The sequence below is a fragment of the Bombus huntii genome, chromosome 6, assembly GCF_024542735.1.
Source record: "Bombus huntii isolate Logan2020A chromosome 6, iyBomHunt1.1, whole genome shotgun sequence".
Taxonomy (NCBI): Eukaryota; Metazoa; Arthropoda; class Insecta; order Hymenoptera; family Apidae; genus Bombus; species Bombus huntii.
In genome coordinates this window covers 3,679,448-3,697,750 of record NC_066243.1, presented here as the reverse complement: position 1 = coordinate 3,697,750, position 18,303 = coordinate 3,679,448, and the positions used below count along the sequence as shown (strand labels likewise).

General features: G+C 33.8%; 1 protein-coding gene and 2 long non-coding RNA genes across 17 annotated transcripts in view; 1 reads left to right on the top strand and 2 right to left on the bottom strand.

Annotated features, from left to right (window-relative positions):
- LOC126866599 (uncharacterized) overlaps positions 1–18,303 on the top strand; it is a 156,404-nt gene that overhangs the window by 2,971 nt on the left and 135,130 nt on the right. For 5 of the 12 annotated variants that reach the window (XR_007689943.1, XR_007689939.1, XR_007689942.1 and 2 more), the window contains exons 1-5: positions 5,010–5,408; positions 5,720–6,193; positions 6,270–6,416; positions 7,071–11,039; positions 11,118–11,952. This is a non-coding gene — a long non-coding RNA (uncharacterized LOC126866599). Of the gene's footprint in view, positions 1–5,009; positions 5,409–5,719; positions 6,194–6,269; positions 6,417–6,692; positions 6,915–7,070; positions 11,040–11,117; positions 14,432–14,690; positions 14,822–18,303 lie in introns of those variants that run through there. The other 7 variants (XR_007689936.1, XR_007689938.1, XR_007689934.1 and 4 more) reach the window with 7 other exon arrangements.
- The window catches only part of LOC126866590 (amphiphysin), a 146,799-nt gene continuing 130,145 nt past the window's right edge, over positions 1,650–18,303 (bottom strand). Inside the window, exons 3-9 of one of the 4 annotated variants that reach the window (XM_050620390.1) lie at positions 4,812–5,002; positions 4,311–4,583; positions 3,670–3,788; positions 3,543–3,586; positions 3,189–3,374; positions 2,327–2,505; positions 1,650–2,177 (exon numbers count right to left, since the gene is read on the bottom strand). In XM_050620390.1, the coding sequence (XP_050476347.1) occupies positions 2,097–2,177; positions 2,327–2,505; positions 3,189–3,374; positions 3,543–3,586; positions 3,670–3,788; positions 4,311–4,583; positions 4,812–5,002 (1,073 nt within the window). In that variant the 3' untranslated portion in view covers positions 1,650–2,096. The remainder of the gene's footprint in view (positions 2,178–2,326; positions 2,506–3,188; positions 3,375–3,542; positions 3,587–3,669; positions 3,789–4,310; positions 4,584–4,811; positions 5,003–18,303) is intronic. The other 3 variants (XM_050620391.1, XM_050620392.1, XM_050620393.1) reach the window with 3 other exon arrangements.
- On the bottom strand, positions 8,996–17,484 carry LOC126866604 (uncharacterized). Its single transcript, XR_007689954.1, has 4 exons — positions 17,470–17,484; positions 10,933–17,002; positions 9,212–10,594; positions 8,996–9,096 (listed from the first exon to the last, which is right to left on the bottom strand). It is a non-coding gene; the product is annotated as an uncharacterized LOC126866604 (long non-coding RNA).

Sequence of the window (18,303 nt, the reverse complement as noted above, 5' to 3'; positions counted from 1 at the left end):
TAGTATTATTCGTATTATTGCTGAAACGCATATATCTTTCAATATATTTTATAAATATTCGCGTTTTCAATGTCTGTACCTGTTCTAGGTAATATCAAAACTTGAGTTCAATTTTAATCTAACAGTCGCATATATAACATTTTGGCACGTTCGCAATACATATTATGGATATTTCTTTTTTAATTATTGCAAAGTATACTTAGAAATGAACAAAATAGATTAATTTAAATTTAGAACAAACACTTATCACACTTCACTTTTAAATCATATATTAAATGTGATACAACAATTTCAATGATAACAGATTACATATTAAAATTTTATATTGCTTTTTCTTGAAAGAAAAATTTTGTTTACTAAATATTTATTTGTATGTAGTTCAATGGAATGTACTTGTGTACTTATTCAAATTATATCATAACTGCAAGAGTAATATTAAAGTGAAGCATGATGTGTCGTATTACAATGTATAGCTATCAATTTTTTTGTATATTAAATTTATTATATTCTTGATATGAGTTGGAAATTCATATGGAATTTCCGTATAAATTACTAGATTCTAGTTATACATACTTAAAAACAGAATATACTGGTGCTATTGTTTTTGTTATTATTATTATTTAAATATTTTTTTGCTTTTCAATTACTTTTTCTGTTGGTCCTCTTCGTAGAATATAAATATACGTCCGTTCCCTATCATTATGATTATCATAACTATGTAATTGTAACATATGGTCAACATATTTTCTTAATATGCACCTGTAATATATGACGCATTAACATACTTGTCCACAGTTTGAATTTGTACATGGGATTAATAATTAGTGTGACAATGGATCAATCGGTCAACCATAAAACTTTTCATTTATAAACAATCCAACTTTCCTGTGTTCTGTATGTCTCAGATCAATACAGTAAAATAAAAAGACACACAACTTAATGGAAGCTGAAATCAGTAATCTCCTCGCACTACTTCGTAATCATCTATTATTATAACGCTATTTGTTACATAAAGTTTGATGTAAAATTTTCTTAATAAATCTATTTAACGAGTATTAATTAGCACTACAAATTGTTTTCCTTGGACCACTAGTTCTATCCTCGCTACAGTGGATGTAAGGGCAGTAATAGTAATTTAATTGATCATCGCCATTCGATGTTCTATGTATGTATACCAGAGAAAGATACTTAGTTATAGAACAAATATATATAATATAATAAAAAATATAAATAAATTTTTAAGAACGAATCTTCAAATATGTGTCATTAGTAGAACTTATAATACTCCTCTCAATAGAATTATGTAGAAAATTTTATTATTTTAATGCTCTCATTGATTTAAATATTATAATATTTTGCTCTTATGTAGCAATGTATTGAAGTAAGGATGTATTAGTTGTATTATTTCGTTCTATGCTATTGAATTGCGTTGAAAGTTTGGCATGTTATCTATGTTAATACCGTTATCCGGGTCGAGTCCTAATTTTTCGTCACAAAGTAAATAAAATCTTAATATAAGAATGCAGATAGATAATTGGATTTTTAAAGTTTGATAACTGGCTGCCAAAAGAGGGCATTATAGAGGTGTCTTAAACATTATAATTAGTTCTTACTGATAATTTCAGTGGCCACAAAGTTATTCCATAAAATATTCTTAAAATGTATAATTCTATGTACACTTTCATAAAATAATATTAATTTAATATATAAGTTTTATATTATAGTACTGCGTGATGTATTACAATATATTATTTAATTACTTAAATATTTCATTTGATTATTAATGATGTGTATTCATACATGGGATATGGGAGAAAAATCCCATATTACAAACAATGAATGTTGGCACAGACAGTGGCTGGGTTAAGGCACTTTGGGGTGCTTAATTTTCCACAGTACCCTCCAGCATAACTATCTCATCACACCCCTTTCCCCTTCCCATTGCCCCTCATTGTGTATTTATTATTTATTTCTTTCATACGTATAATACCTCAGATGACTGTGTGATTCTCACTTTGAATATTGTAACTATTCTCAAAATAGAATATGCCGTTTCAGTGAGCATTGGAGTGTAATAGACGAATTTAGTAAAGCTTTCACAGTGGTTTTGTGAAATTTGCTGGGAACATACCCTTTTCATTAGTATCTTCTTTGATGCCCATTAACCAACCTTGTTCCTAAGGGTAATAAAAAGATTCGTTACACTTTTAATTATTTTCAGTGTTACTGTTAGTATTGTTACTATCATTAACATGATAATGAGAATTATGTTGTATCATATTTGTATATATAAAGATATCAAATGAATTACTAAGAGAATACAAACCTGTTCTTCTGGATCATCATACTCTACCACACGAATAATATCACCGACATCAAATGACAATTCATCCACGTCTTCGCGTCTATATTTGTAAGTAGCCTTGACTCTGTACAAAACACCAGGTGGCAAGTTGTCAGTCGTTGCCCCTAGAGAGAAATTGGTACCATTTTCATATTCCACGTCTAAAATAATTGAATCCGCCTCATTAGTCATGGACCTGTGATATAGTTCTATTTAAACTTTAACTTTCATTGATTATGTGCAAAACCAAATTCAATTACTAAAATCTTTCATCGAGAAATTTTGATACATAACAAGGCCAAAATTAATAGATAAATTTCGTTTCATCGTTTCAACAACATCCATGCACAATGGGCAGGCAGCATACTTCTATCGACACAGTAGGACAATTTTGCATGTACACTTGTTACATATTACGTATTTTAACATATAATTTGAAAAATCGTGCTATCTTTGGACTCGAACGAATCTCAACCTTTACTTAGAAAGTATATGCATCTTATAAATACGTGCTTGTACAAGTACGTATCGAAAAACTATAAATACACGTTAAAGAATATTTATGCATACATTATATAATATATCATTATATTTAGGCAATAATATAGCTTTTAACCGAATATGTATAAAACGCTCTCCAAATTGTACTGCAGACAATGCAGACTTAGTCAAGATTAGTTTAGTAATATATTCCAAAAATATTCCTTGATTACTCGTATACAGGCATTTTTATCTCGCAAACCATTTCGACGAAAAGCCTCAATCATCGGTGTATGAACGTTCATCTTTAGAGACGCTAAGAAGCACGTAACCGATGACATTTACTCCCACGTTACATACTTACCAACTGGAATATCGTACAGCTCTTCTACTCGCTTAGAGGCCACAACTGTGTTTTGCGGAGATGCATCCTGATTATTGAGAGAATTATCATTGCTGTTAGCATTGCTGTTAGCATTGCTGTTAGCATTGCCATTTAATTGAGTAGTCGGTGATGTGTTTCTTGCTTCTGGAGCAGACTCATCCACGGCTGTAACATGCAACAAAGCTCACTCAAAACTAAACATTGAGCCACATAATTATGTCTGCGGGAACGTCTTATGTGGCATAACTACGTTACACTCATGCACAAAATATTAGTACACAAACGATTCAAATGCACAAAAGACGTATGTAGAGATGCCGTATGCGTATTTACCTGGTGAAATGTTGTTCTGAGCTGGTTGTGTATTGATTATTAAACTGAAACAAGTAAAATTTGCTTAATCCATTGTTTACGATATACGTGGAAATAAACATCTTGCTGTTTTCAATCGTTTACTTACGCAGAATTGGCGTTAGGCGATTTTGGAGATTGTGGTTCTGTACTCTTCTTCAGCGTGTATGATCCTCTCTGGCTTTCGTTGGCTAATTTATCGACGATTGCTTCTAGCTCAGAATACACCTGGGACATAAGTGTATGATATATAAATTGTATACTTCATAAAAATATCATATAATTATCAGATATACAAGTATTAAATATTCCAAATTTATACATAATAGATATCGTATATTATATATTATATGTTAAATACTGTATCAGTGGCTTTTCACGTCTATATCTATCGTACAATAAGAAGAATAAATATCGTATATTTTAACGATATTATCAAGAAGATGTTTGTACATCACCAGATAAAAGTTATCAATAAAAGAATCTTTCTATTATTTCTATAATTTCAAGAGAATACGTTTTTTAATTAACAAATAGGGATATTTAATCGGCAAACAAAAATGATCTCCTTTCCAACTAAATTAATGTAACAATAAATCGGTGTATGTATATTGCTTGGTCGTATATTTTCCTCTATATAGTGTAATAGATATAGAACCATTAATATAACGAAACTGATGAAATTAATGAAAATAAAATACAATTTGTGCATAGAAATATATGTAAAAGAAATATGGTCGTTAAATATACCTTAGCACTTTCAGTATGGAACACTTGTTCAGCGGCGAAGAGCGTTTGTAAATTAGTAACGAGGAAGAGAACACGCGAATCGTACAAAGCTGGTAGCTCGTCATGAAGTTCGGAATTTAGTTGCTCGTATGTACGCTTAGCCTCCTCCAGTAACTCTTTTCCTCGAGAAACTTTCAGCTCGTCCCGTTTCCTTGGATTACACTGTAGCGATTGGAAATTGTGTCTTTGACTGTCATAATCTACTAGCTTCCGTCCACGCTTGTCAATCTTTTTCTGCAACAAATATATATCACGATAATTCGCATCCTATAATCATATTATTATTTCCTATAGCACGAAATAGAAACAAAAATTGCGCGCAGAACATTTCACGTCAATTGATATTCCATTTTAAAATCCTAACCTTATTCTAAGACAGTAGTCAGACAAAGTTATATCGATTACACCAATTTATTTTCGTACGACAATATGTTTATTCACTGTTACATGAGACATACGTACCCTCATCTCTGGGAATTGGCTCTGATATGTGTTGAGAGGCACGAGAACCTGATCAGCAAGCTTATGGGTGAAGTCCTGCCACAACATGTCTAAATTTTGAGCCTGCACGTACAAAAGATCATGTCCTGTCCATTGACTTTCATAGATCTCGTTTAGGGAATCCATGAGTGTTTTCGACGCTGCTTGAACCGCTGTAAACACACAAACACAACAGAATAGTTTTACGAACACTATTCAAGTAATGATACGTCACGCTTGTAGCGCACAGTGATATTTCTGTGTTTCTTTCATTAGTAAACTAGCGCATACTGATGATTCTTGACACATTTTTAAAAATTTTATTTTCGTGATTTACTATTCTGGGAGAAGATTAAGTTTGTATAATTATTATTCGAAACTATGAAATTATATGAAAATTTATACAAATTTCGTTAGGAAAGATTAAATGGTTTCCAACGTATGCATTACGTCTGGCGTGTGTTTTATCCGAAAGCAGAGGCGTTTAAAAGATTTCAAGACCGTTTTCATCTTTTTAAATGGAACTATACATTTTTCTATACAACGTTCGATGCATTTTTCACTTCTCTGTGAAAACAGGTACTTGGGTCGGAAAATGATTAGCTCGAAAGATACTTTAACCTCAATTCTGTGAAACTTATCGTGTGAAAGACATTTGACACAAATTTTAGATATTGCTTTATTACTTGATCCTTAATGCGTTAAAAATATTCCTAAAGTAGCATTATTCTCTATTTGTAAATTTCTCCAGTGTAAATGTATTTCAAATATTAAAATATCAAATTTTAACACTTATTTATTCATTCAATATTATTAATATTATGAAATATGAGAATATCAAAAAAAAATACATAATAATATAAAATTATAAATTCTCTCATCTCTTGCAGAATAAGATCCCTGTCAAAATAAGAAGTCTGTCTCCCGAAACAAAATATCCTAAGAGAAATCGATGTGTCGCGCCTGTAAAATTCAGCAGCATATTTCGACCTTGGAGGGGGAAATCTGTAATCTGAGAGATTTCTGGAAACATGAGGACCTCAGACAAGGATCGCACAACGTTAATTTAGAACTGCTTCCTTCCATCTTCAAAGAACTCACATCTATATATAATTATTATATCAAATCAAAAATACTTCTGTCCGACTATGTAATTATTTTTACGAATTTTATAGCGTAGCCTTCGAACCACATAAAAAAGACGCGCGCAGTTTCATCGTCAAATTGGATTATTCCTTGCGAGATCCTTCGGTTACTCTCGAGGGCAGTGAATGCCGCCAGATTTCACGACGATTGAGCAAATCCGTATCGAACGATTCCTAACAAATATGTAACGTCGGAAACGTGTAATTAAACGTCTAAGCGTGAGTAAGTCGCATACCAAAACACGCGGCCCAAAGTTCCTTTATACTAATTTATACGGATTTCTTACTTTCCCAGGAAACAACGTTTTGCCAAGAAATGTGCGATTAGAGGTAATTACTTTATTAACCTACTTCCAGTCGCAACTTGCGTTCACTCGCAGGCACGACAATCCTACAGCGATGAATTCAAATCTATAAGCAAGCAGGCTTGCCGATATTACAGGTGCTGGTATTAACACTGTCTTATCTTCTAATTTGCTTTGAACGTTCACGAGATTTCCATAATGCGCGTATATTGTCAACGATATTATTCGATATAAATCAAAAAGTGGAGAAAAATGATCGTAGTATAAGTATCGCCTCTTTAGAATTTTTCTTGGGAAACTTAAAACGTTTATTGGTCATTCGCGATGTCGTATACTGCGACGGATGGACGAATGTATTTTTACATTCATGCGTTTAAAAATTAGAAATTTACAATATTTCGTTACGTTATAAGGTTACGTTACGAAAAAAGTTATGCAAGCAGACGGATGAGACGTTGGCACTGTGTGAGCTGAAACGGCACAAGGAATCATCCGCTGGTGAACACGACTAACATATCAACGACGCCTCTATTCAGATGCAGTGTCATTATTGGCTAACAATTAGTCGGCTGATTTCCCTTTCCTGTCATTTCAGTTTGCTGGTAGTGTGCTAACATCTCATCTGCCTACAACACGTAAGTCATTTACTTTTCTTTCTTTTCTTGAGAAGATTTACAATTTATTTATGAGAAAATAAATAGGACGAATATATATCATTGACATTTATATCATCAATATTGATTTACATCATTTGTATTATTAATATTGATATTTATTGATATGTCGTCTAGCAAGGAGATGACAAGAACTGCGAAATCTCGAACAAGTTGGCTATATGTGCGTTGGATGCACTCGGTCGGAAACATCCAAACATCGAAACAAATAAACCGAAACTTTGGATTTGGCAAACGAGAAAAGGATTTGGGCGCACGTTTCCGAGAAATTAATCGAGAAATTACGTTCTTGGTGCAACAGTTTCTTGTGTTTTAAAACGCTAAACCTTAGCAGGTTTAATGACCGCTTTCAAAATTGAATTTAAAGTCGTGCATTCGTTGTTATTTCTTTCGTTCCACTAACTTTCTCTGAATTCTTACGTTTATCTGATTAATCAATTTCTCAATTTTTGTTAATACAGTTACAATTTCCATCCGTAAAATCGTACAAATACGCAGTGATAGTATAATAAATAGAAATAAACAAAGGCTTATAATATAAAAGATAGATTATAGGAATTTAATATTTAAAAAAATGATATTAATATCAAAAGAATTTATAAAGCGTAAGATATGGTCCCTGGCGTTTCCCCGAAATTGTTGAGAAGTTTCTCCCACTCTGAATCTTATCGTTTCAATATTTTCAATAGCTTTGCTCTGCTTACAAAATTCGTTGTATCTCGAAAGAAGAAAATAGAGCATATGTTTGTACGAAGTTTCTTCATTGTTTTTAGATGCACAATCAGCTCTGCAAGTGGGGCCCATATGTTACGTCACATCCTGTGTACGCAAAAAGTTTCTGTAAATGGCCAAATATTTTCGCGAGCAACTGTACGTGGATGCGAATTCGCAGTCGCGAATTATTCGAATTCAAGTTGCTCAGCTTGCTCGAGTGAAATTGCTGCAAGTAAAATTTAATTGAAGAGGCGCTTAAGTGCATCTTTCACGATGCTGCGTCTCGACAAACGGCAAAAAGAGGAAGGACTCGTGTATCTGCCAATTTGCATACGCATAGCGAGCATAAAATTCCGCCTCGTACGATCTTTCTACGATTCTCTCGAGTCAGCTAGGCGAGTTACGTTAGACTCGCGTAATCCCGCAACGTTTCATACACTGCCGTCCACGAGTCACCGAACACTTGCTCGTTTTGCGCAGGATGATTTTTACAATGTAAATATACGATTTCTCGACCGACTTCGTTGTTTATCTTTAAGCTACTTACAGTCTATTTAAAGCGTGCGCGATTTATTTATCGTGCTATGAAATAATCTGTAGATATCGTGATGCGAAATTAGCGTTTACGTGGAACGTTGAAATTGCATAACGTTAAAGGTATGTACGCCACCGTGTATAAGTGTTATATAAGAAATTTGCAAATTATCGCAAATATACGAAATATACATCGATTAAATTCGCTAATTTAATTTTCGCCTGCGATATTATCTCGGGTAACCGCGTAAAATTGATAAATATTGGTAAAAAGGATAATTCATATTAATTAGTATAAATAGAAAGTTAATAATCGAATGTAGATGAAAATTGTTTCTACAAATATCCGAGTTCAACTTTCTAAGTCTGTTCAACGTTTTAGATCTCAGAAAACGATTGCAATATGTGTTTCCAATCGCGTTCTAAAAGTTTCTCTAACTTTGACGAAGCTTGATTTATCGGTGGCGAACATGGAACTTGATCGTTGCAGTTTCACTTTGAATTTGGTGGAACGTTGAATCCGAGTTGTGGGAAAAAGTGCAGAATTAACAGTAGAGCAACACGGTCTTCTATTACGATGCTGAAAGTATGATAAAAATATCAATGTTCTGACTGGATTGCATCAAGTGTCCAAATACATAGAGCAAGTGCAGCATATTTGGCATATCACTTTGTTTATGGCGAATACAAAATTACAACAGAGCATGAGAACAAATAAAATTGTATAATACCACAGGGAAATTAATGAACTTCTGTACGTCAAACTGCCGGCAATGGCGAAAAGCGAAGAGTACCTGGAACTTTGGCTGGATCGAAGGATGACGTAAAGCAACGATTTTGTTACGGTGCAAGTAATTCGGAATAGCGGTATTCCAATCTACCTTCGCTGTAGAAGCTAAAAAACAAGCGGAGAGTAAAATTATTTTCTCCTACGATCTAATCTCGTACGAAAATCATAGCACAGAAACGATCATCTCAGAAAAATTTCGATTCTGTGTCTTAAAATTTACTTGCGTTGGTCACAGGTGTAACATCCGCGAAAATAACCAACACATTCACGATGTACCCACGTTTCACACGTGAGACGCTGGCACCCACTCGTCTCCTTTTTTGCCTTCGCCGTAGTTTGCACTGCGGAAGAGGCGCGCAGCATCCAGCTTGGTAGGTTTTGCTTGGGAATTGCGAGTCAGTAACGTGCCATGTAAAAGCGAAAATTCCATGTGACATTCTGTACTCGCGAAACGTTCGCAAAATCAACTCGAAAGCATAAAATTAATATGCGAACGAGTAGATCAACTGTTGTTGCAAATTCACGCTCTTTTACTCTGCGGATCGAGTCGAAGTTAGGCTTCGTTCACAAACGTCAGTGGTCGACTATCGTTTGCGCTGTTACAAATTAGACTACGTTGTTGTGTAGTTTCTGGGAAATGTCGGTTTTCCGAATTACCGACAGTACTGCAAATACGCCGCTTTTCCTCGACTTGTACGCGATACTGTACGTGTCGTAAGAATCGTTTCGTTCGAAGTAAGCGAACGTCCACTAACTTGTAGACGACATTGTACGGTTCTCTGTACGTGTGATTCGACAGCAGAATCCGCGAGAACCGTTAGACCGGTGCTCAGTTCCAGGGAAATTCGGGGAAATTCGTCGATACAGGAAGGTTCGTTCACCGGCGAACGCGCGTTCCGCGAAAACCACGCGATTCATCATGAAAGCGGAAAGCTCGTGGACGCGAGTATCTATCGACAGGTTTCACACGGACCGACCACTGGCACAGCGCATGCGGGTATTTATATGCGAATACTGTTACGTGCCGTCTCTCGGCTGATAAAAGGAAAGGTAAAAGCCATCGGCGTAGAAACGGATTTCCGCGAAAAATTGCGAATGCGGCACGCTTTATCTACCAACTGAGAAACCATCGCCGTTTCCTTATTACAGTCTGCCAATGTGACAAAATCTCCCATCCTGTGAAGCTTCTTTCTGTTTCACCATGTTTCTAACACGCTGCCCACCGTTTCGTACAATTCGCTTCACAGACATCCATTAAATGAATCGAAGGACAGGCAAGGAATGCTGCGGAACAGCTTCGTGCAGAAACTTTATTTCTGACGCTTCTGGTGCAGCGAAGAGACAAGCTTGCATACATTTAACGGTATCGTTTATGATACGAAGATATCGTACAGTGCTGCGAACAATTACGGACTCAAATACACTTTCGGTATTATTTCTTCGACATCTGCGAGAAAGCACTGATCATTCTTGTGAGAGATATATTAATACGTTTGGAACATATTTTTTTTATAATGCAATGTTTATAATACTATATTTTTACATTCACAGTGATGTGAATGCTTGTACACTCAGACACATTTTCTTCTTTATTTGTTCAAATCTTTGTTCTTATTTTCAAGAAACCAGTGACAGTGTCTGGATATGGCAAGTGAAATTGTTTTTGCAAAGGTAGATTGATCGCTGTGGGATATCAGGAGATGTCACATAGTAAGCTATTGCCTTTCGTAACCGAAATTCTTTTTCTTTTTCTTTTCTTCTTCATTTGTTCAAACTTTTGTTCTTATTTTCAAGAAACCAGTGGTAGTGTCTGGATGTGGCAAGTGAAATTGTTTTTGCAAAGTTAGATTGATCGCTGTGGGATATCAGGAGATGTCACATAGTAAGCTATTGCCTTTCGTAACCGAAATTCTTTTTCTTTTCTTCTTTATTTGTTCAAACCTTTGTTCTTATTTTCAAGAAACCAGTGGTAGTGTCTGGATATGGCAAGTGAAATTGTTTTTGGAAAGGTAGATTGATCGCTGTGGGATATCAGGAGATGTTACATGGTGAGCTATTGCCTTTCGTAACCGAAATTCTTTTTCTTTTCTTCTTCATTTGTTCAAACTTTTGTTCTTATTTCCAAGAAACCAGTGATAGTGTCTGGATATGGCAAGTGAAATTGTTTTTGCAAAGGTAGATTGATCGCTGTGGGATATCAGGAGATGTTACATGGTGAGCTATTGCCTTTCGTAACCGAAATTCTTTTTCTTTTTCTTTTCTTCTTCATTTGTTCAAACTTTTGTTCTTATTTCCAAGAAACCAGTGATAGTGTCTGGATATGGCAAGTGAAATTGTTTTTGCAAAGGTAGATTGATCGCTGTGGGATATCAGGAGATGTTACATGGCGAGCTATTGCCTTTCGTAACCGAAATAGAAGACAAAAGAGAATTTTTGTTACAGGAAAGTGGTTCCAAAATTTCGCGATAGAATTATCACGATGACCAGCACTGAGTGCTGACCTGAACTCGATCGAGAACCTATGGGAAATTCCAGCGAGAAAGCTTTACGACCAGGAGAAGCCATTTGTAGAAAATACGGTTGAACTTAAAAAAGGAATAAAATCCGCGTGGCTGGATATTCGAAACGAGAGTTTAAATAAGTTGGTGGATAATGTACCTGATAATTGGATTAATAAAAGTAATCAAAGATAAAGAAAAATCCATTAAATATCGAATGAGAACGTAACAAAATCAACGTCGTTGAGTTTATATTTTCACAAGCGAAAACACAATTTTCGAAGAAAATTTCATTGTTTGCAAGCTTCGAAAGAAGAAAGCTTCGGTTTGTTGCATCTTTAGTTTCGCATTATATTGTAATGTAAAATTACATAAGCGGTTTCGTCAGTTTCTGTTTTAATATTATGACGAATAGCAAAATAGCGTTGAGTTTATAATTATTTATTGTGTATACTATATACAGGTTGGTTGGTAACTAGTGGTACAAGCGGAAAGGGGGTGATTCTACGCGAAGAAAGAAGTCGAAAATATAGAATAAAAATTTTTTTTTAATTTTTTTTTAATTTTTCCATCGAGACAACGATCTACAGTGAGATCCGTTATAACGAGACGTAATAAAGTGCACGCGTACCGAGCCAAAATTCAAAGTCGATTTTCTCGAAAACAAAGCCTCAAACGAAAAATTTTTATTCTATATTTTCGACTTCTTTTATCGCGTAGAATTACCCCCTTTCCGCTTGTACCACTAGTTACCAACCACCCTGTATAATATAAAGATTGCAAGGCATGCAAGGAGCACTGCACTTTTAAATTTACCGTAGTATCGATAAAGTAACACAAGAAACTCCTGAGAGTTCAATTTTGTTATTGGAAAAGTAACTCGAGATAATTGAACAGCCCGCATCATTCTGCTAAATGTAATTGGGAAAACGCAGCTGTCCTAAACACGGCAATACGCCAATACGTTAATTATGCTATAATAATAGATCTAATCATAGACGGTTGATCTAACAGTAGACAAACTCGATTATACCGATAGGCTTAATTTACCTGTCAAATTAGCACCAAGCGTATAATTTTCAAACTGCAGACTTCAAAAATAATTCTATGCCAACTGTTTATAGATCAATGTAATGATAGGTAGATTTAATGATATAGCGACACGTTTGATTACAGATTTAATTTTAGCGGAGAAAGTATTGATATAATCGCTATCACGTGATATAAATACCATGCTAAGTACATAGCGTCATCCTTGCGAAAGAAAATATCAAACGATATATTTATTTTGTACAAAACATTACGTAAAATCGTAGGAATAAGAAAAGTTTCGTTCGAGTACACCAACAGAAAGACTACGCCACTGACGTGGAAAAACAAGAAGTTCAAAGTGCTCGACGCTGTAGACGTCGTTCGTTCTTGATATGCAACTTGTTTCCGCTGTGATTTACTTGAATTTATCTGCATGTAAATTACACCATCATAGGTAGCATTTGTACAGTCTGAAATGATACTAGTCGTCGAAGATCGCGATCATGCAAATGAAATATGTTTGAAAACCGTTGCATCTACTGCAGCCACGGTAGAATTTGATATGGCAAAAATATATAGAAAATATATGTAATACGTTCTTAAATTAATATCATCATATGACATATAATTATTCGTATATATAATAATAATACACATAATAAATTGTAATTATTGTTCGAATGTGACGTTTCAGGTAAAACATATCTCCCATCTATGGACAAAGTACAATTTCAGTTACATCGTCAGAAACATTTCTAAATATGTGAACATATAACAAATACGAATTGCTCCTTGCGTACGATTATAAAATTATATGAAATACAGTCAAATTACTTGGTATTTGGTATTATAATATTAATATACTGCTACGATTAATATCAAAACTACGACTTTTTATAATACAGCTTCTACTTACGTAGACAAACTTAAACAAGACTCGACAAAGTTGCAGGTTGCATCTTAGCGTTTATATTTATAGCAAACAATTGCAAATATCCGATCTTCCTCTAAAATTTCCACTTTCCCATAATTATAACAGCGTTTCATTCTCATTACTTTATTCGCTTTTTCTGTTCGCTTTAACGTTGCCTCGATATCCAAGGCCATTAGCAACGTCGTACAGTTTGTAGCTTTATATCTAAATTTACCATCTTTTTGCTACAGCTCTTAATCTTTGGTAGAGAAATTGAGCGAGATTTATTAAGAGATTTACTTCTTAATTACATTGTTACTGCTAGTTAATTTATCCGATGCGATAAAGATATATCTCTGATACGTAGGGTACACGTGAGATTTCTCTCTCACTGTAAATTACGTCCCAACATTTTACCTGATTCCTTGGAAAAAAGCAATATTTCAAGAATCCTTTCAAATTCAAACGTTTCTTAATTTTATTTCGGAATTTTATTTCAATTTCGTTACCCCAGAGCAGCTCCCAACGTTTTTAAGTGTTTTATTTGAATTTTACTTCAACTAAAAAACAAGACAATTTAAATAAATGAACTTAAATACCAGTTTTGTTCATACTATTGTTGTATTTTGTAATTTTTAAGTGTATGATATATCTTGAAACAATTTCCAGGATGCAAACCTGCTTCTCTTTCGCACGTTGCACAAAGAAACGTGGGACTGAAAAAATGTCCAGTGGGACTCGACATAGGAGTGCAAAGGATTAGATCTAACGTTTATGTTATACAATTCACTGACCTCCTGTGCACCACGAGCCCCGACTTTCCAAACGCGTTCAACGTATCAATGCAAATAGATTTTTTATCAATGCTCTATGATATCATCGTTGAAAATTCATACGTTGGAACAGCTTCTGCGAAAAACGCGCGTATCTATGCTTAGGTAATGGGAAATGGAAGACGTTCTGCGACGTTAGCTGCAAGAATGTGCGATGAAAATACGTAGGTCTTCGTTTGAAAATTTAATCCTCAGCTTCCTAGCGCTCTTCGGGAATACTCGAACCTATTAAATCTGTTGCCACGTAAGGTTAAACAGATGTCAGCGTATTATTCTCTTTTGATATCCCAACGGTCCTCATTTCACATACTTTTGCGAATGCTTTCGAACGTAACTTAAAATATTTCAGCGTTTCTTTAAATTTCATTGCACATGTATATTATTCTATTTCCATGTCACAATTTGTATTTCGTTGCAATACAGAGTTTTTCGCTTTGCTGTCATCAGTTAGAAAAGACGACTGAAGAGCGACGAGGAAGAAACATGTGAATCATCTTAGCGACGATCAGCCAGATGACAACATGTATATTTCCAATCGACGAGTATTTCGAAACAGCATGATTAAACTTTTCGCATTTACGCACGAGATATATTTTCTTACTCGATGTCGTTTCTGCTATAAACGAAACGTTTTCCACGGTTTTTTTTTTTTTTTGTTGCAATAATACGAGATACTTCGTTCACAAGTTTAGGATAAAAATTACTTTCTACGATTATCACACAGATTTAGCGATACGAGCTAAATAATATCATAGCGATGCGTTACTTAGCGTACACGTTCCTGTCAATTTGAATCATCACAGCCTGCGCTGATTATTATCGTACGATAATTTGCACATATGCAGATTACAGTAAAAACAGAAATTAGTACTCGAGATATTTTGGCTACGAGTGGAGAAATTAGAGGAGAAAAAGTTAATAGATAATATCTGGTAATTATAATAATAAAATAAATAGTACTATCTAATAATTTAGTAGACAAATGTACACAAAATGTTCAAAAGAAAATACCAAATATGTCTACTATTGTACAAGTACATTGATGATCATAATTAAAGCTGTATAGTGAAATAAATGATCAGCGTCACTCATAGTTATTTAAACGATAATATGTACTTCTTATACTTTACTTTACCCGTGCTATTCTCTACAAAACATTCAATTAATTTCATATTAATATGAACGTTGTGTCAATTGTTCAAATTCATTGTTCTATACTATATATTGTTACAAAATATATATTTAAGAGGATTCTTGTGTAACAACAACATCAAGTAGATTTTATGAATTTTTTTTAAGCTATTTACTGATTATATTACATTTATTAACGTCACATTTATATAACTAGAATTACATTTATTAAGTATGCAGTCTAGAAAATATTTATAAAAATTGTCACACGTGAATCCTTCTTTAATGAATCGAATCTAATTAATTAGCAATTATCGTGATCCAAAAATCTGTTTCAAAATTCTCCAGTTTGAAACAATATCACGTATTTATGATCATATGTTTGGTGCAATCTACTCATATGGACGACACTCCTATTAATATTAATTGAACTATTGCGGACTAATTGCAAGTTGATTAAGTTGACTTTTGTTACACGAATCTGCCTATTTCCTGATAGATGCATACAGAAATAAAATTCTACTGTATTTTAATAAAAGCTAACTTTAATATTCGTCGAAACACTTGCTGTTTGAATAACCACAAAATTAAAAAACGTATGATCATTTAGCCACTGTGTAACCATTAATAATAATACATAAATCTATATATAATCAAAGTATATATTTTGATGGATATAGTAGTTCTAGTGACACCGAACAGAGGAAACGTTACCCTTTCAAGAGCAAATTTCTTCTCATTTTTTCTCTAGTAAGTAGAGCGCGGATATCTAAGCAAATGCATATTTTTTCGAACAAAATTAAAAATACCTAAACAGAAATTTATTTTCCCTGCTAAATGTCATAGCAAATATCCACTGCACTGTGGATATCTTATACATTTCTCTATTATTATGTACATTTTCTGTACTCTTGCTGTTTGTTAAATTTACCATGAATGCATAAAAATCCACCGAATTGTAAGAAATCATATTCGGCCAGAAATATTGAAAAACAGACGCGAGATGTCTGGTCGTAGCGTCGCGAGATATCTCGTCCAGAGATGCGAGACACGCAGTTAAAATCAGGGCCGTTTCTCTCAACGATTGACGTTGCTACGAGTATTGCGTAGGGCCTGCGCAGAAAGTACGGTCGTTATTCAATGTCTGCGTTATTCATCCAGCCCTCATTCACCTGTGAAACGTACGCAACCCCACGAAACGGAGTACTCGACACGGCTTTTTCAAGCGGCATAGTACGTACGCACAGTTGTACAGAAATTGACTTTCTCCAGGCTACGACTATCAGAGAGATGTGGCAGACAATCTGGACCACATAGCTCGAAACGTTTGATTTTACGAGGCAATTTACCTCGCCAGGTGAATAACCCTACGAGAGAAATTGATTCGACCAGAGCGAACTCGGGTAAAAGGTTGGAGGTCGTTGTATTCCGATAGAGTCGCGTTATATGGCTGTCGATAATGCGAAAATCGTTTCTCGTGTCGTTTTCAGCGACGAAGAGGAATGAAAAAGATCGCTGCATATACAAGGACGCAAACATTTGTAATTAGACTGTTTGTTGCGAATCGACCGCGAATATTTATGCAAATTTAAATGTTCCTGTACCTCGTTTAGGAAACAGAAACTAAATAAACACCCTTTTCGTTTATTTCTTTCATTAGTCTCATAGCTATTATAAATAGTTTATTACTTCACTTTGGATATTTTGTATATTTTGAACATTTTACACGTGTCCTATACATTATTTTTGATATTTATACTTAATTTAATTTATAGTAAATTTGAAGGTGCAGGTGAATCTATCGCGGATATTTATGTAAATTTAAATATTTGTGTACCTCGTTTAAGAAACAGAAACTAAATAAACAACCTTTTCATCTATTTTCTTTCATTAATCTCATAACTATTATAAATAGTTTAGCACTTTACTTTGGATATTTTGTATATTTTGAACATTTTACACGTGTCCTATACATTATTTTTGATATTTATATTTAATTTAATTTATAGTAAATTTGAAGGTGCAGGTGAATCTATCGCGGATATTTATGCAAATTTAAATATTTGTGTACCTCGTTTAAGAAACAGAAACTAAATAAACACCCTTTTCGTTTATTTCTTTCATTAGTCTCATAGCTATTATAAGTAGTTTATCACTTCACTTTGGATATTTTGTATATTTTGAACATTTTACACGTGTCCTATACATTATTTTTGATATTTATATTTAATTTAATTTATAGTAAATTTAAAGGTGCAGGAGAATCGACCGCGGGTATTTATGCAAATTTAAATATTTGTGTACCTCGTTTAAGAAACAGAAACTAAATAAACACCCTTTTCGTTTATTTTCTTTCATTAATTTCATAACTATCATAAATAGTACTTTATTTTGGACATTTTATATATTTTTGCACATTTCACATGTGTTCTATACATTTCTTTTAGTATTTATATTTTAATTTAATTTGTATTAAATTTAAAGCTACAGGTATTTATATTTTAATTTAATTTATAGTAAATTTAAAGGTACAGGTATTTATATCTTAATTTAATTTATAGTAAAACTAAGGTTAAAATGCGGAATGCACACAGTATTTATTTATTTATTTATTTCAGCCTGTTAGTGTAGATATTAGATTTGGTTTCGTATAATTTACAGACAATATGAAACAAAACTAACACTAAACATACAGAGAACTATAGTAACATAAAACTACATCAATCCTTTGGTTATCCATCGTCCTTATTTCTAAATGCTTTGTCATTACGTAAACCTTCTCCTGGTTACACTTCATCCATTCATTCATTGCCTATCTGTTTCTTTTTACTTGTACTTTATTTATTATATATTTGCATTTATATTTGCAATAATTTTATGTTTCTCCACACTCTTATTCTGCTTC